General features: G+C 47.9%; 12 protein-coding genes across 12 annotated transcripts, besides 1 other annotated feature; 4 read left to right on the forward strand and 8 right to left on the reverse strand.

Moving 5' to 3' along the window:
* Window positions 1–17: 17 nt before the first annotated feature.
* FPSE_07324 (uncharacterized protein) lies at window positions 18–1,126 on the forward strand (the record flags this gene model as incomplete). The annotated part of the gene is made up of 2 exons (XM_009260442.1): window positions 18–904; window positions 955–1,126. 2 exons carry the CDS (start codon window positions 18–20, stop codon window positions 1,124–1,126), a joined length of 1,059 nt encoding a protein of 352 aa, XP_009258717.1.
* A 936-nt stretch (window positions 1,127–2,062) lies between these two features.
* FPSE_07323 (uncharacterized protein) lies at window positions 2,063–3,597 on the forward strand (the record flags this gene model as incomplete). Its single annotated transcript, XM_009260441.1, has 2 exons — window positions 2,063–2,535; window positions 2,583–3,597. 2 exons carry the CDS (start codon window positions 2,063–2,065, stop codon window positions 3,595–3,597), a joined length of 1,488 nt encoding a protein of 495 aa, XP_009258716.1.
* Window positions 3,598–4,039: 442 nt separating this feature from the next.
* Window positions 4,040–5,535, reverse strand: FPSE_07322 (uncharacterized protein; the record flags this gene model as incomplete). The annotated part of the gene is made up of 3 exons (XM_009260440.1): window positions 4,040–4,099; window positions 4,150–5,103; window positions 5,149–5,535. 3 exons carry the CDS (start codon window positions 5,533–5,535, stop codon window positions 4,040–4,042), a joined length of 1,401 nt encoding a protein of 466 aa, XP_009258715.1.
* A 580-nt stretch (window positions 5,536–6,115) lies between these two features.
* FPSE_07321 (uncharacterized protein) lies at window positions 6,116–6,775 on the forward strand (the record flags this gene model as incomplete). The annotated part of the gene is made up of 2 exons (XM_009260439.1): window positions 6,116–6,419; window positions 6,693–6,775. 2 exons carry the CDS (start codon window positions 6,116–6,118, stop codon window positions 6,773–6,775), a joined length of 387 nt encoding a protein of 128 aa, XP_009258714.1.
* Window positions 6,776–7,515: 740 nt separating this feature from the next.
* Window positions 7,516–8,799, reverse strand: FPSE_07320 (uncharacterized protein; the record flags this gene model as incomplete). The annotated part of the gene is made up of 1 exon (XM_009260438.1): window positions 7,516–8,799. One exon carries the CDS (start codon window positions 8,797–8,799, stop codon window positions 7,516–7,518), a length of 1,284 nt encoding a protein of 427 aa, XP_009258713.1.
* A 1,025-nt stretch (window positions 8,800–9,824) lies between these two features.
* FPSE_07319 (uncharacterized protein) lies at window positions 9,825–11,249 on the forward strand (the record flags this gene model as incomplete). The annotated part of the gene is made up of 1 exon (XM_009260437.1): window positions 9,825–11,249. One exon carries the CDS (start codon window positions 9,825–9,827, stop codon window positions 11,247–11,249), a length of 1,425 nt encoding a protein of 474 aa, XP_009258712.1.
* A 376-nt stretch (window positions 11,250–11,625) lies between these two features.
* Window positions 11,626–11,860, reverse strand: FPSE_07318 (uncharacterized protein; the record flags this gene model as incomplete). Its single annotated transcript, XM_009260436.1, has 2 exons — window positions 11,626–11,636; window positions 11,686–11,860. The coding sequence occupies 2 exons, from the start codon at window positions 11,858–11,860 to the stop codon at window positions 11,626–11,628; spliced, it is 186 nt and encodes a 61-aa protein (XP_009258711.1).
* Window positions 11,861–12,192: 332 nt separating this feature from the next.
* Window positions 12,193–13,704, reverse strand: FPSE_07317 (uncharacterized protein; the record flags this gene model as incomplete). Its single annotated transcript, XM_009260435.1, has 1 exon — window positions 12,193–13,704. One exon carries the CDS (start codon window positions 13,702–13,704, stop codon window positions 12,193–12,195), a length of 1,512 nt encoding a protein of 503 aa, XP_009258710.1.
* A 1,222-nt stretch (window positions 13,705–14,926) lies between these two features.
* FPSE_07316 (uncharacterized protein) lies at window positions 14,927–15,871 on the reverse strand (the record flags this gene model as incomplete). Its single annotated transcript, XM_009260434.1, has 2 exons — window positions 14,927–15,790; window positions 15,839–15,871. 2 exons carry the CDS (start codon window positions 15,869–15,871, stop codon window positions 14,927–14,929), a joined length of 897 nt encoding a protein of 298 aa, XP_009258709.1.
* A 768-nt stretch (window positions 15,872–16,639) lies between these two features.
* On the reverse strand, window positions 16,640–17,631 carry FPSE_07315 (uncharacterized protein; the record flags this gene model as incomplete). Its single annotated transcript, XM_009260433.1, has 4 exons — window positions 16,640–16,904; window positions 16,955–17,101; window positions 17,150–17,422; window positions 17,471–17,631. 4 exons carry the CDS (start codon window positions 17,629–17,631, stop codon window positions 16,640–16,642), a joined length of 846 nt encoding a protein of 281 aa, XP_009258708.1.
* Window positions 17,632–18,539: 908 nt separating this feature from the next.
* Window positions 18,540–18,578: a repeat region.
* Window positions 18,579–20,436: 1,858 nt separating this feature from the next.
* Window positions 20,437–23,740, reverse strand: FPSE_07314 (uncharacterized protein; the record flags this gene model as incomplete). Its single annotated transcript, XM_009260432.1, has 6 exons — window positions 20,437–20,719; window positions 20,765–21,024; window positions 21,067–21,427; window positions 21,470–22,082; window positions 22,606–23,611; window positions 23,660–23,740. The coding sequence occupies 6 exons, from the start codon at window positions 23,738–23,740 to the stop codon at window positions 20,437–20,439; spliced, it is 2,604 nt and encodes an 867-aa protein (XP_009258707.1).
* A 958-nt stretch (window positions 23,741–24,698) lies between these two features.
* On the reverse strand, window positions 24,699–25,853 carry FPSE_07313 (uncharacterized protein; the record flags this gene model as incomplete). Its single annotated transcript, XM_009260431.1, has 1 exon — window positions 24,699–25,853. The coding sequence occupies one exon, from the start codon at window positions 25,851–25,853 to the stop codon at window positions 24,699–24,701; it is 1,155 nt and encodes a 384-aa protein (XP_009258706.1).
* Between the last annotated feature and the right edge of the window lie 84 nt (window positions 25,854–25,937).

A 25,937-nucleotide genomic window follows, 5' to 3' on the forward strand; every position in this document is an offset into this window, starting at 1 on the left:
ACCCATCACTCATCAAAATGACTGATATCAAGAATTACTCTCTAGGCAACTTTACCCTACAAAACGGCAGTGTATTGCCCAGAGCGTGGATCTCTTACAAAACATTTGGTGATCCTTCTCTACCCGCTGTTCTCTACCCTTCATGGTTCTCGGGCGCCATCTCAGACAATGAATGGCTCATCGGAGATGATAAAACACTTTCTCCGGAGAAGTACTTTATTATCATAACAGCTCTTTTCGGAAATGGCCAATCTACTAGTCCGTCCAACTCGGATATCACTCCTTTTCCTGATGTATCCTTCTACGACAATGTCAAAGCCCAGCACCAACTCATGACCCATTTGGGAATCAAGCATCTCCGCGCTGTACTCGGATGGTCTATGGGCGCTGCGCAGAGTTTCCAATGGGCTACGCAGTATCCTGACTTTATGGACATTTGCGTTCCGTTCTGTGGTTCAGCGCGAACATCGCTTCACAACCAGGTTTTTCTCGAAGGTGTTAAATCTGCACTTTTAGCAGCAAAAGGAGCTACTTCAGCGGGAAGTATCCAAGGACGTGTTGAGTCTCCGTCATACAGTGAGAGAAACTGGACCGATAAAGAAAAGGACGTCGGGTTGAAAGCTTTTGGGAGAGGATACGCAGGATGGGGTTTCTCTCAGGCTTTTTACAGAGAGAAGCTCTTTACGAAATTCTACAACGCTCCTGATCTTGAGACATTCATGCAGGATTTCTGGGAGAAGTGGGCTCTTAGCAAAGACCCAGAGAATTTACTCGTCATGCTTCAGACATGGCAGAGCGGAGATGTGAGTAAGCAGGAGCCGTACAATGGGGATTTTGAAAAGGCTATGGCTGGTATCAAAGCGAGGATACTGGTTCTTCCTAGCAAGACTGATCTCTACTTTCCGTGAGTTTTCCTATCTATTGTTTGGATATGTTACTAATGTTTTGTTGCAGGCCTGAGGACTCGGAGTATGAAGTCAAGTGTATGGGGAGTAATGCGCAATTGGATGTTTATCCGTCGATTTGGGGACATTGGGCTGGAGGGCCGCCGGGGAATATGGAGGATGTTAAGTGGTTGGATGAAAGACTGCGAAAGGTATTTGATGAAGCGCCCAAGATGGGTTGATGATATTGTTTATGGTCTTCAGATCCTTCTATCTATTTAACTTGATTTAAACCATACCCTCTATTCCTGTATCTACTATCTCAATGCTGTAGCTCTGTGATATCTAGAACCTCTGTTTGAGAACATCGACGGGATCGTCGGTAATAACCCCTGTCCCATCACCCACGGCACTTAATGTCAAACTCCTATCACGTGTACCCCCTCTGAGATAACAACCTTCCAATTGTCCAATCACTCTTCATCAAAATAACCTTACAATCTCATATGTCCAAACAAGGCGCAGACTATTAACTTTCTGCAGTTATCTTACCCCAGCTTGTCAAACTAAGGCGGCGCGTTAGCTAGTCTTGGCTTGTAACGCCAAGGCGTAAAGTCTATTGTTCTTGTCATGACAAGGCGGTTTTTTTCCCCACACCGCCGCTACAACCCCCATGTCTGAGAACTACTACAAGCTTTTGATCAGATGAGCAAGTGAGTAGACAAAGATTGAGTAATTGTTCTTGTGATCTTTCTTTAACGAGTACGGGATGTCGAATAGGATTTGAACCCAAGATATGTAATGAGGCGGTGTAGATGCTAGTCTAGATGACCATCATCAACTACATCCGTAAAGCATCATGACCAAAGAACAACTACAATCCTTCTAGATAACAATCAACCCCTCGATCGCGGGGTAAGTAAACACGGCCCTAACACCGGCCTTGCCGTTAGTCTAAACTAACCCCATCACGAGACTATTTCCATTATCAATCGTTCCATCAGGGTATCATCGGGCTATCTTTCAACTTCTTTGTTCAACAAGGGCGCAATGGCCGGAACGTGTTCCGGCCATGATACTCAGTTCCGGCCTCAATGTATATAGTAGAACAAGTTCATCAGTTAAATCTTCTCTCATCAACTACCAAATTCTTCATTGAATAAATACACATACACAAAATGGCTGCTGCAAACACCCTCTTCCCCTATCTTCGCAAAGACCCTTCTCAGCTCCCAGAGGGCGAAGACCCTTTCACCATCACCACCCGTACAGGATACCTACCTTTTTCTCTTCCTCTCGCCAAGCTCCCATCCCAATTCGACCCCGTGTCGGATCTTCTCAATGATATTCCCATCCAGAAATTGGACGGTACACCAGGTCTGCTAGCCACCTTTGAGCTAGGTCCTCTCATCGACAATGGCGGTCTTCCTGATTTGACCTCCGAGATTGATAACCTCGTTGTTCCTGGTACTGATAAGAAGGATATGGCTGCCATTACTGCTGCGTTCCGCGATTATAGCTTCATCGCTTCTTCGTATCTGCTTGAGCCGTGCTGGGAGCATTACAGCAAGAGTGATGATGGTGGATACGGTCTTGGAAGACAGACCCTTCCCAAGTGTATCGCTGGACCTCTTGTCAAGTGTGCAGAGATGTATGTTCCCTTCCAGTTTCTTTTCAACTCCTACTAACACCTCTCAGCCTCGATATTCCCGCCTTCATGTCCTACGCTGCCTCATACGCACTATACAACTACTGGCTCGTTCACCCCGAGCAAGGCCACGACGACTACGACAACATCCGACTAGTCCGCGCCTTCGAAAAGGGTCTCGACGCAAAGTCTTCAGAAGCCGGTTTTATTCTCACCCACATCCACATGGTCGCCCAAACAGGTGGTTTGATCGAAGGAGCCGTCGATCTCCTCACAGCAGCTGAAAAGACCGACAGCGCTACCAAGATCGCCGAAGCAAAGGCTAGCTTGGAGCTTATCCTCAACGCGATGCAAATCATCGAGACCAACATGGAGGGTATGTGGAGCCAATCCCTCCCCAAGGATTACATGACCTACCGAACCTTTATCTACGGCATCACCAAGCAATCCATGTTCCCCGATGGTGTAGTGTATGAAGGACAATATGGCGACAAGCCTCAATTCTTCAGAGGTGAATCAGGAGCCAACGATGCCATCATTCCTCTTCTGGACCACATCTGCGAAGTCCCCATGCCCAAGAACCCGTTGACGGACATTCTCGTCGAGTTTAGAGAATACCGACCCAAGCCTCATCGCGCATTCCTCAAGTATGTTCGGGAAACAGCTGTTGAAGTTGGTGTACGAGACTTCCTTACAAAGTCTGGCGATCTCGGTCTTGCAGTGTTGTATCTTCGTCTTTTGGATCACATTCGCAGTTTCAGATGGCGACACTGGATGTTTACCCGAGAGTACATCATCAAGCACACTCTTCATCCCACAGCTACAGGAGGAAGCCCCATCATCACATGGCTACCCAACCAGCTGGGTGCGGTGATGGATCTGATGGAAGAGGTTGCCAAGGGATCTGGTCTTTGGGCAGTTTTGGAGGAGGGGGTGTGGAATGGTGGTGGCTCTTTGACCCAGGAGGACTTTATCCTGGTCAAGAAGATTATGGATAATGTTGTTACCAAGAAGGCTCAGCTGACCAAGGAGGTGAACAAATATTGTCAAGATCGGGGTGTTTAGATAGATGCGATAAATTGAATTGGCGTTTTATGCTTCAAGTGTTATTTGACTCAATTCGACGTGATCCTCTCTTTATCGACTGACCATAAGTTCTTTGTTGTAGTTAATTATCCTGTGAAAGTTAGTTACTCCGTCTGCTCCGTACTCTGTAGAACTCGGCTTTACCCGTGTATCCTTGTCCCTGCTATCCCGGCATGTTGCAACTGCCGCTATCTTATCACTGTCGATCATGAAAATTTTGCGCACCAATGAAAGCAAGTCGCAAATACTCCAATTTTCTCCAAAATACTAAGGAGACGGTGACGTAAATTAATCGGAACAAAACATCTGCAGATCCATTCACGGTCCGATTCAAGAGATAAAGATGGAGTCATAAATGTTCAATTGGTAATATACAGCTAAAATCATCGCTAATAAAAATGCTCATTGGTGGTATCGTCGCTTAAGCAATGGGCTCGCAGGTAAAGACACCACGGACTTCGCCCTTGTGGAACTTGAGGATCTGAGGGTTTGTTAGTGTGGATCATAAAGATAACAAAGAGGCAAACTTACAATGTCATCAATGGAAGCATAAGTTCCACCAACGAGGACAATCATGCCGATCACAAAGATAAGGCCGTTGGCGATGGCGAGAGGAAGGTTTTCCTTGGAGTACCAGGGTCCCTTGCGGATGAGCATGAACCACATAATGGCAGGGAAGTAAAAGGTAAAACCCGAGATGAACAGGGAGGAGGAGATGGACAGAAGATCGTTGAAGAAGGGGATGGCCTCGGCGATGACGAAAGCAACAATGGTGATGATGGTGACGAGAACCAACCAAGTGATCCAGCCCATCTTGGTGTTGATGTAGCGGATGATGGAGTCCTTAAAGACACGTCCGTGGATATAACGACCAACGACTGTGGTGTTGATGGATCCAGAAATGAAGATAACGGGAAGCGCAATACCAAAGGCGACCTTGGAGATGAGGTCACCGGCAGAGAGAAGAGCAGGAGACTTGACATCCTGGCCGACAAAGGCGTAGATGAGAGCACCGGTAAGAGTGTAGATACCAATCTCAATCAGACCAAGAGACCAGATAGACTTGATATAGTCGCCGGGTGTGTGCATCTCGTCCATGAAGCTGAACTGGCAGACAGCAAAGGAGTAGGCAAAGACAATGTTGGTGATGGCGATGAAGGCGTCGGTGAAGCTGAGGTTGTCCTTGGGCCAGGCTGACCAGTTGACAGAGGACATGCCACCGTCAGAGTTGCTGGCCTGAATGCCGGTAGCAATGATGGTGATGAGGACAGCGACGATGATGGAGACGAAGTCGATGTAACCGAGGATGGCAACCTCGGCGAATGAGGGAGGGATAGCGACGATGAGGAGGATGATGGCGGAGACGACACCAAAGACAACGGAGCATGTTCCATTATCGGTGAGGTTGAGGAAGGCGATTGTTCCGGTCAAGCAGTGGGATCCGACGAGGAAGATGAGTTGGAGGGAGAACATGACACCGACGAGCTAGGAATGTTAGAATTGAAGACATGAGCGTGTCAGGGAACTAACCTCGTATCCGAACTTGCCAAACATGAGTTTACCAGCATCGGCATAGTGAGAAACCTCGGGGTAAGCAAGCTTGACTTGACCGACGACGTGAGAAGTGTAGATGGCAACAAAGCCGAGACCGACAGTAAGAATAACACCAGCAACCATGCCGAGAGTAGCGAAAGCAGAGGGAAGCGACAAGCATCCAAGAGCAATAGCCTCGACGATCAGAACAACCGTCAATCGCTTCCATCCAAGACGGTGGAAGTGAGCATTGCCCTCGGCAGCCTTTTGCTTCTCCATGTCGCAAACGGCGATCTCGCCTGCACTATTGTCGAACATGTCTGGTACTGATTCTCTCTTCTTGTCTGTGGGTGCCTGGTGGGCAGACTGGTGAATTTGGTCCATGATGAGTGAAGTATGGGGATAGAAGATGGAGAGAGGGATGGGCAAGGGAAGAAACGATGAGAGGAATGACCACAATATAAAGAACAAGGCGAGATAAGAGCAAGAAACCGAGAATGAGGCCGATCTTTGTAGTTGCAGAGCAAGCGTCTGTGGGTCAGAGATACGGTGCTTGACGGTCCACCCGATGACTAGACAAGAGGCGATTCTTGCCTGGGCCCAGTTTCTGTGACATGTTGAATCTCCTCATCCCGAGAGAGACTACCCCAGACTCGAATGCCCCATCCCCAGGTCGTTGTATTTCTCTCTCGTAAAATGAAGCTCTATGCGGTGCCGAATCTCCGTCCTCATGAGGCTCGAGCTTGGATGCTGGTCTTTCGATTACCTAAAGCGGGTCGGAAAAGAGCCTCACGCGGGCTTTTGCTTGGCTGCAGTCAGGTTTGCATTAGTCAAGAATACTTCCCAGCGGATTCTCCCCAGAGTTGGTCCCAGAATTGGTTCCAGTTGAAAGAGATTCTCCGCAAAGAGGCGAGAGATTAAGTTGAGGAGACTGCACGTTTTACGTACACGATACACGACCAAAATGCGGAGAGGAGGATTCATGTTGGGGGAGTTGAGAGTCCAAGTGCCGAGAGACGTTTCGACGTGCCAAGATGACGATTCTTGGCCCCAGGTCGGCTCCGTGAGAGTATCGCACGAGTCTGCGTCTCTACGTCAGCCTCATCCGAAGAGTTTTTTCAGCGGCTTGGCCGAGTTCTGCTTGGCACAGAAGCAAGACGCACGCGAGAACCCTTCTCGAAGGATGCTAGCCAGGGGTGGCGGTGTTCAATTGGTTCGTGGGGAGATGATAAAGAAAGGTTTGCAGGGGCTTAATAGCGCCCCCAATGGTAAGCAAGAAAAGCATTGACCATGAGGGTTTTCCCTTTCGATAGCGCGGGCGTTGACGATGGATTCGGAGAATGTGTTATGCGTGTGGTACGATGGATGGAGAGAGATGGAGGCGCGGCTAATCACTTGACTCGGGGTGGTGGTTAATGTCCGGGGCCTTGCCTACAGCGAGTGGTCACTGGATCATCACTGGAATTTAGTGAGCATTACTGAGCCGTCGCTGAGCCGCCACTAGACCACCACTAAATACCTGACCTAACACCACTAAATAGCTGCTGAATCACCAACTTCAAAGCCATCCGACTTCCATTACTCTACAGTCTATACCTCACCTCCATGGATGCTAACCAGATGAAACTCGGTATTCGGCGTTTCCTTCCTATATAAACCATCAATGCACCATAACATCGCCTATCTAAAAAGGCCTATCTTGATAATAATCCGTCATTGAAACACAACCGATTACTCACGTTGCTCTCACATTGGCTCGACTGGTTTTTCTCTCGTAATATCTGTGGAACCGTGAAAAAACTTGTCGCTCACAGACCAGGTCGATCTAAATGGAACGAGTCAACGAGACTTTCCGTAATCTACCGACCCCGGTATAAGCATCATTACGAGAGTCAGTCTAGACTCTGGAATGTCAGGGAAAGGTCAATGGTGAATTCGGGGAAATTGATCAATCCTCTCTGGGTCTGACGGCAGTTGAGTTAAATCTTGGCAGCCCAACGGTTGCACTATTTTATGCACAACACCCCAGGGAGGAAAACATCATGCCGATCAGCTGACGTAGGGTAGATGACGACGTGAAGCCATACATTTTGTTCAACAGATGATCAGACTACTAATGTATGTACATATCTTGTTAGTTTCCGAATAGAAGTTCTGATTTTGTTCTACGATTTGCACCGTCGTAAAACCCGTTGCTACCGTCTTAGAGAATCCACAATAACGAGATTCAACGTTAACTTGAGATATGCATAACCGTTCATCACTCCAGGGTCAGGGTATCTCAAAAAAAAAACTAGTATCAATAACTCTAAATGCTCGCTAGGATATCTTTTTCACCACTAAACACTAACTCCAGAAAACGGTTTAAACATCAGGCGACCCCATGACAACCTGCACAGGAACTATCAAGTCAATCTTGACATCCCCCTCGAGAACAACCTTGACAGTATATGCTCTCGAGACAATACACGAGTGGAATGTCGGCACAAACATCTTGTCGACCGTAGGTAACTCAAATGGAATTTGTACTGTGGCCGTGTAAAAAATAGGTGATGCCTTTGTAGACTGCATGTCCAAGTTCTGAGTCCATTCGATCTTGGTCTCAGTCTTTGGTAGACAAACAGAATAGGGATATCCAAAGTTGGCAACCTGTGATCCCATAGTAGGTAGGTTTCGCATCGGTTGGTCGCGGAACCAAGTATGCGAATAAACCTTCATGGCCGCCGATGTAATCTGAGGAGGAATCACGTCTGCAGACGAAGGCTCAAACGTGAAACTTATAGGAATACTAGATCCGCTCGCCTCGTAGCCCTTTTTGCTGAGATGCACAGCAGCGGGTTGAGCCGCTACAGCAGATATTCTACCATGTGAAGCAGAAAAGATATTCTTTCGCACTTTCTTCGACTTTTCGATTTTATACAGATCGTCTCGTTCGGTTATGTTCAGGGGTGGTTCTTCGAAAGATGTAGGCATAACGTTGATGCGGTGGGAGTTTCCTAGGATGGCGACAAATCCAGTCTTGGTTCGTGTCAAAACAAATGCTTTGACGCTGTAGCTAACTCGTGCCATATTGGGAGCCATATCATCTTTCTCCCAACCTCCCAATGTAGGAGGAAGAGACATGTGGCGTTCCCATACATCTTCGGAGACGGTAGAGTGAGTGCAGGCTTTGGATGTGAGATGAGCTGGGACATTGAAGATGAAAGGGAAAGTATATGTTGTTCCAGCGGAGAGAATATTCGATGAAGGGTATTCGGATTCGTTGATGGGCATCTCGAGGCGAAGGAATCGGTGGCTCGTCATGTGTGTCATATCAGGACCATCCCTCCTTGTTTCGGTCATTCCATCGAGGGAGATGTCAACATGATTGAATCGAGTGTTTCTCGAAGGAGTAATAGACACAACACCAGATATCTCGGAGTTGGTGGTGTACACCTTTGAGTTGAAGTGATTGTTGATGGAAATCTGAACTTCAGGTTTCCTAGACATTTTCCCCTTTAGTGTAGAAGCCAAAGCTTGAGCTGCTCCCCAAGGTTGACAGCTTCCGTCTCGGTGAATACCAAGATGTTCATAGTCTGGGGGTGTTGTAGGTAGTTTTGCGACTTGAACGTCGACATGAGACGAGAAGGGTTTCTCAGAGAGTGACATTTTGATGAAGACTAAGTTGATGTTCTTGAAGATATCAAATCAATATACTTAGAGATGTGCTCGAATGTAGAAAATTTGATCACATCCCTTATTATATATATCAATGTCTTCTCTACGCCCTGTCGTGATTGACCCATTGTGACTGATCCATACCATGTTAGCTTGACAAGTACAAGTTGTAGGGCGCATTTCGACATGCGCCGACTTCGGTTATCGATCAACGAACAAATCAGCTGAATAATGTTTGAACTGCAGATGTTGAATAGCCTAAACCTATTCAGATTTAAGTGTCTTGGTACTTAATTTTGCAGTTTTATCTGATTGATAAAGTTGAAGTTGAAGTCGTTGAAGTCCCAATTCTTCTACTGACCCACCTGTAGATGTCTTGATCAGTGGAGCCTCTCATGTTTTGTACGTAAAAATCGAGTGATCAGTCTCTAGTCTATTACTGAGACATTCACAAGCATCAATATTGAGAAAATACACTGAATGTCTTCCATTCTCACCATCATCAGATGCATCATCAGATGGAAGCTATTCATCCGTGGCTGACATTTCATCCGATAGCGGACAAGATTAAAAGAGGTCGTCTTGACCAGAAACAACAATATTGAGTGCGGAATTGAGTCACCAGACAATTAAAAAAAAGCCACAGCTGTTAAGCGAAGACTGACACGGCAAGTTTTGGACCAATTCTCCATTATTAATCCACCAGCCCTCCATGTCTTGTCTTGTCGACTACGCCCTGTGAAGTCAACGCCCTTTCCTTGTCAATGGCGCAATGTGTACGTGACATGTAGATGGGAAAATGAGTAAGCGAAATACCTACCAGGGCTGTAATTGATCATGTCCAATGCAGTTAATCCATCATTCAGTCATCTTGCAGATTTGTAGTGTCTGACCGTCATGTGAAATTTTACTATCTTATCTTATCTCTCTTATCGTAAAAGTCTGCCCCGCGATCAACACCACAGAAATTATCGCCAAACCCCACGCAAACAATCACTCCTAATCAATAAATCACCATGGCTTCAGACGCACCCGCCCTCAAGCCTATTCACAGCCTTGTCCTCGACACAGGCCCTCTCATCAAGAACGACCCTCCTGCGAATACCCTCCGCGCCAAAGCCGAACACCTCTACACCCTCCCCGTCATCATTTCCGAAATCCGAGATGCCGCCACTCGATCGAGAGTAGAGACGACTCTTCTCCCCTTTGTCACCCTTCGATCGCCCACAACCGCAAGTGTCAAGGTCATTCGGGATTTTGCGCGCAGAACTGGTGATCTGGCAGTTCTCAGCAAGCCCGATATTGATGTTTTGGCTTTGGGGTATGAGCTTGAGTGCGAGAGGAATGGAGGAGATTGGAGATTGAGGAATACTCCTGGTCAAAAGGGTCTGAATGGGAAACCACCAAAGCCTGCCGATAAGGAGGAGTCTCTAGAGAATGCTGCCGATAAGTTGACCATTGAGCCTGTCGCAGAGTCTACTGGGGAGTCTGTCGAGCCTGCCGTCGAGTCTGAGCCCGTAGCAGAATCTGGAGCCGAAAAGACAGAGACCAAGGATACAGAGGCTACCGCAGAGACTACACAAACTGCAGAGACCACAGAGGCTACACAGGCGGCGGAGACCACACAGACTACAGAGACAGAGGCCCCCAAGGAACCCATCACAGAGTCCGCAGAGACGACAGAACCCGTCAAAGAGTCCGCAGACACCGAGTCACCCCAAGTTCCCGGCGAAAAGGTCGATGAGACCATCGAAGCCGTCGAGGAAGCCTCTGAAGGCGAAGTCTCCGACGCCTCCGACGACGAGGGCGGCTGGATCACCCCCTCCAACCTCAAGAAACACCAAGCAGCAACCCCCGGCGCTACCGGTCCTTCAGCCCCCGTCCAAAAGACCCTACAAGCGGCAGTTCTCACCTCCGATTACGCCATGCAAAACGTCGCTCTGCGAATGAACCTAAACCTCGTCGCTCCCTCGCTCGCACGAATCACACACCTCAAGAACTGGGTTCTACGCTGCCACGGCTGCTTCAAGATCACAAAGGAGATGGACAAGCAGTTCTGCCCTACATGCGGACAACCCACGCTTATGCGAACGAGTTGCTCAACCGACGAGTACGGAAACTTCAAGGTTCATCTCAAGAGGAATTTCCAGTGGAACAACCGCGGCAACGTCTACAGTGTTCCCAAGCCAGTCCACGGATCCTCCAACGGACGTCTCGCCAAGAATGCAGGTGGACAGAACAACTGGGGCACGAATCTCATTTTCGCAGAGGATCAGAAGGAATTCACAAGGGCGGCGACGGAGCAACAAAGGCAGAGAAAGAAGGACATCATGGATCAAGATTACCTTCCTGATATACTAACAGGGCATCGATCTGGCGGCGGCGGTGGAAAGATTCGCGTGGGCGCAGGACGAAATGTAAACTCCAAAAAGAAGCACTAGAGTAGTAAAAAGTAGACGAGAGAGAAAAAGACTTGATTTGAAACACACTACTGTGTCTTAACGCCCATGACCTAATACCGTAACGCCATGCGACTGATCCGAGATTGTAGTCTGCGATCTGTCGCCATTTTTGTTTTCACGAGTCTGATCTAAACTATCGAGCCATTGATCCTAGCGATTCGACAGGCACAATTGGTACCGGCGATTCGAAAGCCACCATTGATATTGGAGATTCGAACAACATGATTGACCCAAGCGACCCGACTCTTGAATGTGTAAAAAGTCTGAAATCGGGTGGGTCGTCTGCAGAATCTGTCGCTCGTCGAGTTGACCGTGTCTATAGCTTAGAGTCGATCTGCGATTCGTTTCGAGCAATTTATTCCTCCTCTGCGAAAATATTAGTTTCTGGTATATCCATAGCAATCGATTTACATACTCTGCTGAGTCAAGAGAAGCTCGAATCTGCGCTTGAGAGTAACGCGCTGGCGCGACCACTTGTCGTCGGGAGAGAAACGGGCAGGGTGGGCAGACTTGGTGACCTGGCCCTGAGCGACCTTCTTCAAGGTGTAAAGGCGGTTGCCTTGGGCGTCGAGGGTGTACATCAGATGCATTGTGGCGGATTGGGGGGTATTTGGGCTGGTGGGAGTGCTGTTGTTGCGGTAGGTTGACTTGGGTGAAGCTTCAGATTGATGCAAAGAATTTTTTGACGAGGTTGTGGTCACGTGCAAGGCTTATCGTTATCGAAAGCGCAAGGTGTGGTCGGTGGAGACCTGTATAGAAGGTATCCACTCAAATTACAGTATGCATTCAGATTACAGCAATTAAACTTCTTTGCGACAAACATTTATTCAAGTAATTAAGCTAAGGACAGACGCAGTTGGCTAATATCCATACATTCAATTTAATCCTCCTTCAAACATATTTCGAAACGATCCGCGACGCATCACTTGAAAGTAGGGCTGATAGGCTCTCCAACTCGAGCACTCTTGGATCCAGCCCACCCCTCGCGCTCGTAGAAACGAAAGACAAGATCATAGTCCTCGAAATCGTGAACGATACGATCGACTCTACGATATCCTCGGACGGGATCAACAAGACGTTTGGCAGCCCAGTTGGTAGGCTCGTCATCGCCCATGCAGTATGGGTTCTGCGCAGCTCCCTTGGCTTCGAAGAGAGTCACGCTGAACCGACCGGGCTTAAAGATGTCCACCACGTGCTCAATGACTTCGGTGGTGGTTCGTCCACTCTGTCCACCGGGAACGTTGGTCTCGAAAGACGCGAACGAACACTGCGGTTCAGGAGTGACGTGGACGGTGAAGTAGTGCTCGCCCTTGCCTCCCTCGGCCGAAGCAGGGGGAGGAACAACACCGTTGGCGGAAAAGCCGCAGGGGCTGAACAAGTACGCGTCTACTCGGGCATCGGGATACTTAGATGTTGGGTAGACGCTGGAGAGGCCGCAACTCTCCGAAACGACAGTTCCCAATGCGTGGCCCTCGGTGGTGAGGGCCTCGACAGAATCGAGCATGTTGTCGTCGGCGTCATTCGCGAAGACGTCCACTTCATCAACATCGTCGCCAAGACCACCAAGACTATTGATGGCTTCCTTGCGAGCATCCTTTGCCTCGGCAGCCATCTTGTCGCTTGCGACCGCACTCGCGTGCGACAGATAAAACTGCTTGGCATTCTCCTGGTCAAGGTCGGTCATGAGGATTTCCAGAGTCTCGTCGTGGTAGCTACCGGGGATGGGAGCGAACGAGGTTCCAACTGGAATCTTGGTTCCTTCAATCTCGGACTCGGGGGTGCGAGGAGGAGTGAGAGCCTGCTGATTGGGCGAGGTGAGGTATAGGTACCAATGGTCACCATTCATCTTGCCTACCATATAGGCACTGCCACCATCAAACATGTCGTCAAGATACTTGACCTCCTGCTTCCAGCTGCGGTGAGGACCCTGCTGCTTCTCAGGGAACAAAAAGTTCTTGCGACTGTAGAAAACGCGGTACGGGGTCGCTGCGGCCTGGATATCGTCGGGCGAGTTGGCATTGTGATAAGGGAAACCGTACTTGGCAGCAATGTGAAGCATGCGCTGGAGACCAAGGAGAAGAGTGGTGGTTCCACAAGTCTTGAGAATGATCTTGTGAGGAAAGACAAACATGCTCGACTCGGAGAGAAGGTAAGCGTCCATGTTGTCAGACTCAAGAACAGACAGGACCTTGCAGTTGACCATGTCAAGCATGGGAACCCAAGTATCAGCAGGAACAGCCTTTAATCCATTGGCGGCGGCGGTAGGAGGCAGAGTCGAGGGGCTGGGAGCGAACCAAACCTCGAGAAGCTTCTCGGGACCTTCGAAAGCGTTGGTCGAGTCGAGGTCGGCGGCCACATCATGGTTGATTGTCAGATGGGGAGTGGCCGAGGCAGGCGAGAAGGTGCAGTTGTTGGGAACCGAAGTGGACAGCATTGTAGCGGCTAGGAGATTTCTTTGCCCAGATGGCAGAGTCCGCGGAGCACTAGCTGCCGCTCAAACAGACTATGCGGCGTCTGTTTGAGAGAGTAGGCCCACAGGTACGGGGGCTTGTTCAGATGCTGGCGGAGCCAGCAGCAATCGATCGGGGGGTAACTAACGTCTTCAAGGACGTTAAGGAGGACGAGAACGGTTGAAGAATAACTTCTGTGGCGGAATTGTGCAGGAAAGTTTAGTGGTTGGAACGTTTGGGGGGAGTAACGGGTGCTATCGGGGCCTTGGGGAAAGTTAGCAACGATGAATCAGAGTCAGAGTCGGATTGAAGCTGTAAACTTACTTGGATGGTCGAGAGAACAGGAAGCGCAGAAGATCCGTCGGCCGCATAGAAGCCCAGGAAATATACAGAAGTCAGTGACGGTCAAGTACCGTCGATGTCTTTTGGACTAGAGTTAGATACGTTTCGACATTGATTTGATCAAAGAGTAGACCAGTCGCGTGAGGCAAGTCTTTCGAATGACGATGCTCGAGTGTTTTGGCCACGAGCAACGAGAAAAGAAAGTCTGGGGTAAATAAAGCAGCAAAGCAAAACAAAACAGATCAGCGAGATTGATTTGTTTTGTTAGGAATCTCTGTCGGTGAGAGAATTTTTAACAAGAGGGGTTGGTTGGGTTGGTGGGTTGGGTTTGGGTCTGTATGGGATTTTTTTTTTTCTCTCTCCTGGTAGCTGCTGGACTGTGATCCCGATCCAATGTGCTAAGGTCTCAATCAGACGGTGCGTAACGGAAGCACAGCCCGGTACAGCTTCAGCATACGAAACTACGTACCTGTTTTATGGTTACAGTTTAGTGTGCAGGTCCTCTACGCGCTCAATGCTCCTTACTGGTACCTCCGGGGGAAGAAGGTTGTGGCCCCGGGCTGTAACCTGATTTTGTGAGTTTGAGGCCTAAACAAGGTGAATGCATGATAATTTCTGTCTGATCGCGAAAAATCCCACCGACGCTGAGCCTCTTTCGGGTGACGACGACAAACGTTGACTGGTCTGGCAAAAGACTTTTTGGTGGGGAGCAAGGGCTAGAACTGGGATCCTTGCAACCTTGGCCACAGACGCGGACGTCATTGTCTGGAATGGCTGCTCGCTGCTGTGCTTCAAAGCACATGCCATGCGCAAGGTGGTGTTGAAGAAGAAGTAATCGGTTCATCGGCTAGGTATATACGACTCCTACCTTTCCACGTTAACCAACACCTTGTCCGTAATATCCTTGAACACATGGGATAGTGAACAATCCTGGTACTTATCCACCAAATTTCCCTCCTGCGTTTGTGTTTCTGTCTCTTTGGTAGAAATGTCCTTCCCTCCCACAGTCGTACCAGACGGGTAGGTCGGTCTCTGTCCCTCCTCCAACAGGGCGATGAACTGTGCATCCATCGGCACAGACCCTAGAAATGGAACGTTGAACTCTTCGGCCATGGACTTTCCTCCCCCGGACCCAAAGATGTCGGTGCATTCGGAGCAGTGTGGACACACGTAGCCGCTCATGTTTTCCACCACTCCAAGAACTCGAATGTTTGTCTTTGTGCAAAAGTTGAGCTCCTTGCGCACGTCGGCTGTGGCAACGGCTTGTGGTGTTGTAACGACGACTGCGCCCGCGACTTGCCCTAGTGTTGCATCCTTTTGAAGTGTCTCGGCGAGGGAGATGTGTTCGTCGCTTGTTCCCGGTGGTGTGTCGATGAGTAGATAATCTGTCTCATCCCAGAGTACGTCCTTGAGGAATTGTCGGATCATTGCCGTCTTTTTCGGTCCTCTCCAAACAACGGCGTCACCTCTTTTCGGGAGAAGAAAACCCAGACTCATAGCGTGCAGACTCCCCAGCCCTTTTGACTCATCGGCTTCGTGAACCAGTACAGGCGCCCATCCTCCAGGGACTTGTGTGACTTTGGATGCTTCAATCGAGAGCATGCGCGGAATTGAAGGTCCTGTCAAATCGACATCGAGAATACCAACAGAATGACCAGCTGATGTGAGCGACAAGGCTAATTGTGTTGTAACTGATGATTTGCCTACTCCTCCTTTGCCTGAGAGGACCTGAAGGTGTTAATGAGTGGCATAGGGTAGGGGAACAGGTTAGCATACCAGGATGATGTGTTTGACTTTTGTGAGGCCCATTCTGTCTGGAATATGTTATTCTACTAAGATCTCTTGTTTGGTGACAGGTAAATAAAGTCGATGAGGCGAATGTCAATATCGTCAATTGTTGATTAGAAAGCCATTTACTAAGCCGTTGAAGAGATTGGCGGAAGATGTGAATGACCCCGCTATCGATACAGATTTGAAGCTCCGTAGTCGGCAAGTCCAGATGAAGCACCTACAAATGCGGACAAGTCCACTAAATTGGAAGCCAAAAATACCCGAAACCAACTGTATTTTTTATCGCATCTATCCTATCTTTAGGCTCTCTATCACCTATAAACCACCGCGCTATTGAAACCTCGCATTAAATCATGGCTTTCTGCCCAAACAATAACCGTCCCAATAATAACCTTGCCATAATCCAAATCCATGGCTTTTCCCAGGGTATCTTCCAGTATCATGATAAAAAGCCACTTTTCCGACCGTCCAATATTCCAAACGCGCCGTTCAAGTCGCCCCCATGCCACTGTCCTGGGCTTCCCGCCACAGTCCCGTATACCTAAACTCCTTTCCGACAAAAGCAAAACACAAAAGAGAAGAAAAAGAAACAAATGCCTGCAGAATTATACGTCAAAGCGCATACTCCCTGCTCTTGGCACCTGACAGACCCTTGCAAAAAAAGCAAAAAAATACATCTTATCTCAATGCCACATACCCCCTGGCTGTCAGCTAGTCAGTCCCAGCACTCTGTTTCTCAGCTATCAGTGCACACTTCGGTGCGGCTCAAATGTGAGTTTGGCGTGTCTATCGACTACCCTTGCGATAAGGAGAAGCCGAAGGTGGAACTTGGGCTGGAGAATCCATGAGAAACTGAATAGCTTCTCGCTTGCACATGACGATGGGCTTGCTCTTGGGGCAGTATCCCAGTAGTTGAGCATGCTCGGGAAGAGTTTCGGGGACGGCATCGATGAAGTGAATAATAGGGCCGCCATCAAAAGTAAGTCCGATAACTTGAGCTTTGTACTCATCATCGTCCATCTCTTCGTCGGGATTGACCGAGATTGTGTTACTGTTTTGTGTTAGCTTGGCTATGTAACATGGACGGGTCGGGCATCTTACGCTTGGCTCATGGGAGGACCCATCATATCGTCAAAGTGATTCTTGCGACGACGATGGTTCTTGATTCTCTTCTTGGTGAAGTCGTGGAAGAGATGAAGGAAACCAGCAATGACAAGAACTGGTGTACCGAGAGCAAGAGCCCATGGTCTGATTTGTTGGTGAAGTTTATACACATTGGAAGATTAATAAACTTACGGATGCTGTCGTCCTCGAAGAGTGTGGGCCAGAGCAAGGATAATTCCAATCATGGCAATCAAGGATCCGACTTGGATCATAGTCCATGTAGACCAATACAAAGAAATAAGATCCTCGCCATCGCAAAATTGTAGGGCTAGGATGCTATACGCCTCCATGACAACGATGACGGTTGACACAGTGACACATCCAAGACACATGAAAACAGATTGCCGTATACGTTTGATTCGAGCCGAAGGGTTATGAGCTAGCTTTTCGGTTGCTGCTTGAGCTCTGTTATCGTTAGATGAATTATAAGAATCAAAGATAGATTAAACATACCGAATATAGGTCCAAGAAGCGATGAACAGGACTAGCAGATTGGACACAAACATGATCCAGTAGATAATCTTGAACTGCCATCGTACCAGATGAGAAGCAAAGCTGGCATATTGGACACAGAGCTCGGGGTTGGGGTCTTGTCGAGCAAATAGGGAAGACATGATGAAGGTGGTTTGATCTGGTGAAGAAAAGGGAAAGAGTCTGGACCAAAACGAAAGAACCCAGGGGTCCTTATACCTGGGACATCTCTGAACAGGCCTTGGCGAGAAAGCAGAATGTCTGTGATATGGAACACAAGGAAAGAGAAAAGACCCGCTTACTATTGCGTCTGAGCATACCTTGGTTCATGGAGACGCGCAATTACACATCTTGGTGTTGCCTGCCAAGGACGCCCAAGAGCTAACATCCTTGGTAGGGCCATGGCTGTTTGCTTGTCACTGTAGACTCAACTATCCGTCTTGGCTTGTGCACTCCGTACTGACTAGACTAGGTGAAAAGGGGCGTTGGGTTTTCCTCTTGGTATCCAAACACGAGGGAGTAGGAGTGATTTGATTGGGTTAGAAGCTTCAGATCTGAGATTGTGTTACACCCCAAGATCGGGCAGCTATCGCACGGTAACAAGGGTGTAGACAGTTTACTCCTTGCTTGAGCTTAGTTTGCGACTCGACAAGAACGACAAGAGGAGGTTCGATTTGCCAAGGATTGAGGCAACTGAGGTCTGTGGGTAACTAAGATACGTATTGAGGCTGTGAAAGTTGTCATGCCAAGTCGGAGGGGCTCTTTAGACTCGAGCTAAGGCGTCTAATCTCATCTTCCGCGGGAACAAACTTTGGCTTCTAAGCTGTGTCTCCGGGGGGTGGTTCCAGGGGACCCTAGACATTATGACTGCCCGATAAGAACCCAACGACTCGGTTACGCCTGGTAATTAAACTATTCATTTAAACGCTGAAACGTTTTTATCTCTAGAAATGATAGATAGGCTAGTGGGAGAAGAAAGAGGCAGCCAGAGCTAAGAGTACAAGGGATGTATGACAACCCGTGGCATTTCTTGGTCGTGTCACTCTCAACATTTTTTCCCTTTTCTCCTCTTTTTTTTTCTTGTCTATTCCACTTGTTGATAAACCCCAAACTCTAGTCTAACATTGCCGATCCGTCGCCAAGAACAGCCTTTCCCGCCCGCAATGGTGTGAATCAACGGCACTTGACCGCCACCGAATGCTCACGAATCTAGACTTGCCTATCATGTTCTCAGCTATAGATCTATAGCCTGCAAATGTCATCCTCCGAGTGGTTGGATAAATTGCCCATGATCTACAGAGTACGATGAATGGAACTCTACGCCAACTCCACTCATGTACGGATACCACCTGTTCTCCTCCACTGCATTTCTCCATCTATTTCCTTTCTAATCTATTCTACTGTCTGTCTATCTATTATCGCCAAGCGTTGTGCAAACGTACAACGTCGCCGCGTAATCACGGAGTCCGAACACGGAATGTAAGCATCAAAAAAAAAGGCTGACTGCAGTTTAGTCTGATTTAACTTTATTTAACCTTATCAATTGTGTCACCAACGGTTTCCATACTTGTGAATCTCTGCATTCCCCATGTCGTCACTGTGTCCTTATCAGGATCGTCCTCCATCCCACTTGGTGTATTAATGACGAGTCAGCAATGTCGATCTCTGTGGCTATGTCTTTTCTGCCTCTTGAGTCATTGACGCGTCTGAGACATTTGATAATCGCAATGATTAAGCTTATCTTGATTTACCTAACTTGTCAAGGGATTATCGTGAGAAGATCTCCATCGCGTCATTCCACAAACTTCCGATGCCTTTTTCTCGATCCACTGTCATTTGAAATCGTGACGCGTAAGAGAGGGCTATGTAGAACTTGGATTGTGATACAGATTGATAGAGCCATGTTCTGTCATACAACTACAGTGACACAAACATCCTCTTGAGCAACACCGTGAAACTCACGGGTCAGCCGAGGTCAAAACGTATCAACACTCCAGAATCGGAAATATCAACTGCGGAGGTTCCTGGTCAACCGATGTAAGCTTATTCCTCCACGGGGATGATACACTACCCTCTGCGGGGATGGATACAACACAGACCCACGGTCACCGCTTCAACCAGACAGTGATCTACAGAACTTGGTAGACGAATAGCTTGTGCTCCATAGGGACCCAGAAGTAACGCCGAGTCACCTGATGCTACCGCCAAGACGTTTGTTTTACCAAGAGGCATGGATTTATATCAAAGCGTGACTTGGTAGCCACCAAAGGATAATTGTTCTGCTGATCAATGATCCCGCGGGTAGATTCGGAATCGAAAGTCTCTGTGTGACAGATATCCAAACTTCTGACCGTTTGGGCGGAGGTCACCTGGTAGGTAGGTTTCCGGTGTGAGATGGCTGGGCTGAGGCGGTATGATGCTTGTGATAGTTTGGAAACAAACATGCTTATTAACATATTACTGTTCTTGCCTAGGTATGTTAAACACTTAGAGCCTAAAGCGGAATAGGATAGACAGGATACAAATTGTTAAATACCATATATGCCCTAGGTATTTGAACTACGTAAAACACTATTGCAATACTCGATTGCTCTTTCTGATACTAATCGATCTGGGTGGTCCTCTGTTGAAAATGTCTTTTTAAATGTAACGACATGCCTCAATAGTTCTACAGACTGTCCTACCTCTCCATCTACATGCAGGGTCCCAGCTCGCCTGCTTTTTCAATCTGGTTACTATCCACACTTCTCAGGAGTCGGAGCGTATGCGGTAGATACTGCCACCAAACCTTATGATTCTTCCAATCATCGCTTAAAAATGCCTCGGCAACATGTGCTGTGGAAGTACGCCTAAGTCGTCGAATTTATTGGAAATATACGGTGAACGTTCATAGTTCTTAGAGGAATGACCTCTCTTTGAATGTGGCGGTCGTCTAAACTTCTGACCGCTTACACCCCAGAATAAGCCAGCTCGGCTACCTTTCTGGCAGCAACATCACGTCCCTTTTCTGTTGCCTGGATTTTGTTTCCCAAATCTCTAGCCTTCTCACGCATACTCACACTCGCTTCTCCACCGTCGAGAACTCTCAAAAAGGCATGTGTGAGCCCTTCGACTGTCCATTTTGGGCTCGTGGCAGGACACGCCCAAACACCGATCCCAATGGTTTCGACAAGTGCTGCGTAACTGTAGAGATCAGCCCACAGTGGTAGAATGACATGAGGAACTCCGGCACTGCAGAAGTTAGCTTTGTCTAGTTGGGAGATGTGATGCACTTACTAAACTGCTTCGTTGTAACAGTTGGCTCCTCCGTGATGAATAGACGCAACGATAAGACCTGATTCGAGTAATGATGTTGGATCAACCGTGAGCCATCTTTCCAGCTTTAGACGACCGCTGACAAGATGTTGCTTGACGGGGAGAAAAACGTCATCTGAGTAGGTGCCGACCTTGTTGAACTTCCAAAGGATTTGAATGTCAACCTTATCAAGGACATTGGCAATGGCCTGTGTCATCATTGACGCTTGAGATTCAGAATACTATTTTGTTAGCGTTGAATATAATTCGAATGGAGCACATACGCTGACTGTGCTGCCAAGATTGATCAAGACTGTTGGTGTTTTCTTCAACCATTCAACAAGCACGGGATCTTGCTCAATGGCTGGAGCAACAGAAAGAACAATCGGGTTTGTGGTGGTGACATTCGACGGAAGGTAATCTACCGGAATAGAAGCTCCATCGGCTGTGACTGTAATCCAAGGCACATCATCTCGATACATGCCGAAGAAGTTAATAGGATCTTTGAGTCCTCTCTCACGAAGCGCCTTTCGCTTGGCAGTAACGTCTGGCATCCTCAATACGCTGTAAATAAATCGGATGTTGAGATAGATATTCTCAGGGATCTTGTTCCATGGCACTGGAAATGGGAGACCAGAGCTCATTCTGATTTGTTAGCTAAGTTTTAGTGTCGAGAGATAAACTCACGATGGATATTTCCAAAACATGCTTCCGTACGGCTGTTCTCCGAGAAAGTTGTCGACAGCCTGGTTAGGCGTGATAAAAACATGCTGTCTGTTCTTGTCTCTTGTTGCATCAAGTCCTGGTCGGAATAGAGTATCGATTACTACTACTGCAGGATCAATCTCATCAATGAGAGAACTAATCTCCTCGTAGATGGAAAAGTGCTCCTCAGCGGACCACGGCGATATCCACAGCTGGATATCTTTACACAGGTGAGAAATACCAGCTGGGCCTGGAGGATGAGGAACGTCGTCGAGGCTCCTGCCTGAGTTGAGGATCACATCCGCGTATGAAGGACTTTTGAGTTGATGAAAGACAATATCGCGAGCTGAAGGCGTCTTTCGTTTAGCGAACTTGGAGACTCTTTCGAGTTTGCCCTTGAGTTTGGGGAATGAGGCGAAGTGGATGTCGATATCGGGGTATGTCTCGAGCATGGCTGAGGCCGAAGCAACGAGCACATTTGATATGCCATGTTCTTGGTTCACCAAAAACAATGCCGTGCCATTCTTCCCCTTGACGTATGGCGGATGTTCATCCTTTTGTTGTGGGAATAGCAACGCTACAAGTGCAACGAGCACTGTACCGAGGAATAAAAGTTTATACATGGTTAGATGATGGTTTATTCATAAAATTAAAGAAGGAAGATAGCGCCTTTTGTATTCTGCGGGAGCCAGGGGTAGAGTGACTAATAGTGTTGCGAATACGAGTGGATCTGGGGTGCACAGGTACAACAAAGCGTCAGCCCTAAGGTTGGCACTTGGCTGGAAATTGATTGTCAGTACTACCTCAGATAAGGATCATGAGAGTTATCGCAGGGATTGTGAACCGTGGGGTTGGTGAAATGTGGTTGTTGGGAATGCTGATAAGATAAATTGTTGGTGGGGCACTGTTGATGAGAATATTAAAAATGGTAAAAGAACACTAAGTCATGGCAGTTGCTTCAGTAATAATGTAGTAAATAGTCAGATCATCTCATAAACTAATCTAAACGGGTATCTATTCTAAATCATCTCAATCTCTAGCACCTACTTGACGCAAACTCTCCTCATTAAGTCTCCAAACTCCTCTCGTCTCTTCATCATAAAGTTGCCACTTCGTACCTTTTGACAACCGATGAAACACGTCATGCTCCTCTCCCGGAACACTATTAAATAAAGCTGGCTGCCATATCTTTCCTGAAGCCTTTTCTTCTTTCCTCTTTTGCCGTTGGGCTTCCTCCACTGTATGCTTCGCTGCAGATGCATCTCGATAATTCCCTTGCTGCAGAGCTGAAATGACATCCCCCCAAGCTCGTCTTGATTCTCGTGGATCTTGCTTTTCGATGGGATTCATATTTATGGATGATTTCTCTGGTTCAACAGTATATGTTTCTACCAGGCCATTGGCATCGGTAATCTTCCAGCCCTCGCTCCACACTCCAGATACCTTGTAGCAAATCTTCTTGGGTTGGTCTTTATGGTAGACCCTCGCTTCGAAAGAATTCCTCTTTCCCCTGAAGAAACCCGTTCCTGAGAAATCAATCTCTGAGACGTACCCCGAGCTTGAGTTAATGGTGTATGTGCCGATAATCTCTGGATAAAGACATGCAGACATGAATCCTCGTACGGTGACATCCGTAAGTGGGACCAGATAATCTTCGTCGAATCTATCCAGGTGAATGATTGCATGGCCCATCTGACGAATGTTGATGTTCCCATTAAACGTCATCTCGACTCTGCCGTATCCATCGGCTCTGATACCTTCACTAGCAATATGCATAGCGGTAATTGGCGGATGATGGCTGACCTGCTCGACGACTAATCTCGTGTTGCTATCCCCTTCACTCCATGAAGCAAGGAACTGTTCACCGAGAAACGCGTTGAGAGGCTTCTTGATGCTGACGTTGGGTGCACCAGCCACGTACAGCTGACTTCGAAGACCCGCAAGGAATAATTGTAGAACCGACAAACTTCGCTTTGCTGGATCGAGTTCGTTGGTAGGGGCTGTAAAAAGGCATGGTCGTTGAGCCCAACTCCCTGGATTTTCTACGACTGAGGATGGAGCGAGGAAGAATGGAGGAGCCGTGACATTTGCGAGATCCAAGTCGCCTTTTAGTGAGGATAGAAACTGTATTTGTTAGTGGTGGAGTTTTGATACTGGGATGGAAGTACGTACCTTGGCAAGATCAACGAAGCGTCTACCAATTGAGGTAGAGTCATCGTGAATAGTTCTTTGAGTCTTTGGAATGGGCGCCATCTTTGAAGTTGTTTTGTTTGTTTCAATGGATACATGTCGAGTCTTTATATACTGGAACTGCGTTTCAAGTCTCAAACTCATGTCTCGTCACATGCTTCAATGGCGTTTCGGATGCATAGCCTGCATCTCGCTTAGAATCACGAAAGCGAGGTATGGGAGACAGAATTAGTAGCACAGCTTGTAATGTTTCAACCGTAGCCACTGGTTGTTCTTTTTATTCATAGTAAGCTTCTGTCAGCCACTAGCGTTTCCATTGCGACGTCGTCTAACCAAACAGCGAGTAGAGGCGGAAAGTTAGTTCATCCGAGCGTCAACGGAAGAATTGAATGCCGTCGGATGGCTCAACTGCCGGGAGCAGTGCACGTCATTTTGAGGCTTGGGTAGATTAGTGAGAGGAACCATCCAAATTAGTTGGCTCAATACCCGTTGCGATGACAATTAACATCAATTTTATCTAGTTAGACAGTCATGGGTGTGTTCGGGAGCCGGCAAAGCCATTACTATTTAGGAGAAGCGTTGGAGGGCCATCATTTGAAGTCCAGACTGTCGGCCGACACTTGAGGTTGTACACGCGAATTGTAGTGACATGTCAGCCAGGAGACCTTGCCGAGTGTCAGACCCTTCACTTGACTGTCGATCTTCCAGCCTCTCGAGCCGAACTTCTTTAATGGCCAATTCATTTTAGAGCCATATTCTGTTCTTTAAGGACCTTGGCGGTGGATTAAAATTGCAGTGAAGACCGCACAAGTGCTACGGCAGCTCACCATGGAGACCGCTGGCCTCGTCATCGAACAGGGCCAACCGACGGCCCGCAACACAATGCACGAGTCGAAGACGAAGATGTCATGGGCGTTATGGTAAAGGAACGCGTACCCTTTAGGCTATTTATTTTCTTACACTAAGACTTGAAAGGTCAACATAAATGTTAGATAACTCTTAGTGTTCATGTAGCCTAAGATCACTCTTCCAAATTAACCACAGCGTACCTATATACATCATCCCACAGTAAGCCCCTCAAAGCACGGTCTTTCATCCAGGTACTGCGTAAAATCATGAGATTGTGCTCGTAGTCCGGGTGGTGTTGCTGATAGGGTGGCATAGCCGTGATACAGATGCGATTATCTGGGTCCAGCCTTTCCCAACTATCGGTAAATGCGTCGAAACTGGGAAGGCCAGTGAGCGATTCACAGAACGCTATGAGGACTTCTCGTCCCTGGTATGGTATTCTGTCCTCGAAACTCATTGTCTGTTGAGAGGTCGCTTCGGTCCACGCTCTAGACCAGTCGTCTTTGATGTTCACGGCAGACACGTCAGTCGGCTCCATCTGTGAATCTCGAAAATCCGCATGTGGAAGAACAACCATTTCCAATTCAGGGCATAGGATCATGTTCTTCCACAGTTGAGGTCCATTCTGGACATTGTGGAGAGCTAAACGCTGGAGCTTTGGCCATTTGGTCCAAATCTCTGGCTCGCTGCGGTCCCATGCGATGTCCCAAGAAAGCTCACCATAAATGCTGACAAGCTCTTCGACATTGACAAGCGCCTCAAACCCTTCTCTCAGAAGATTTTGGACTGGATGGTAATTTTCATGATATAGAGACTTAAGAGGCAGGTCCACAATGATAGCTTTGAGAACTGGGGCCAATGTGATAAGAACCTTCTTCACAGCCTCGGCTGTCTTCTCGTCCTTGAGTGCGTGAAACCAGGGAGGATACTTGTCCACTGAGGGATTGATAGCTTCTTCGCGTGCCTCTCCATCGGTGGGGTTTCCCCAACGGAGGCAAAAAGAGGGGCTGTTGAAGGGAGCAAGAAATAGCCTAGTAGAGCCATACGCTTCGCACGGCATCCGACCGGTGACACTTTCCCGCGAGATGAAGTCACAAAAAAGGTGCAGAGTTTTTGTCGATTCTATTCGGAGGCAATTTTGCCAAAGGAGCCGGGATGCGATAGAATAAACTGCTTTGGAGACCAGTCTCAAGTCGAGGAGCGTCTTTGTGACGAGATGTGAGGCGGGGAAAATCGGCCGACTATGAGAGGTAGTTTCTGGAATCAAACTCTCAACGATTGACATGATAACCTCGGGAGGTAGCCGGGCCTTGGGAGTGTTGTCCATGTTGCCTGTTGAATGAAGAGAGGAGAAGACAGGATGTGGATTATTGGTGCAGGTGGTGGGTAGGTAGGTAGGTGGGCGGAAGGA

Source organism: Fusarium pseudograminearum, chromosome 4 (assembly GCF_000303195.2).
Source record: "Fusarium pseudograminearum CS3096 chromosome 4, whole genome shotgun sequence".
NCBI classification, from domain to species: Eukaryota; Fungi; Ascomycota; class Sordariomycetes; order Hypocreales; family Nectriaceae; genus Fusarium; species Fusarium pseudograminearum.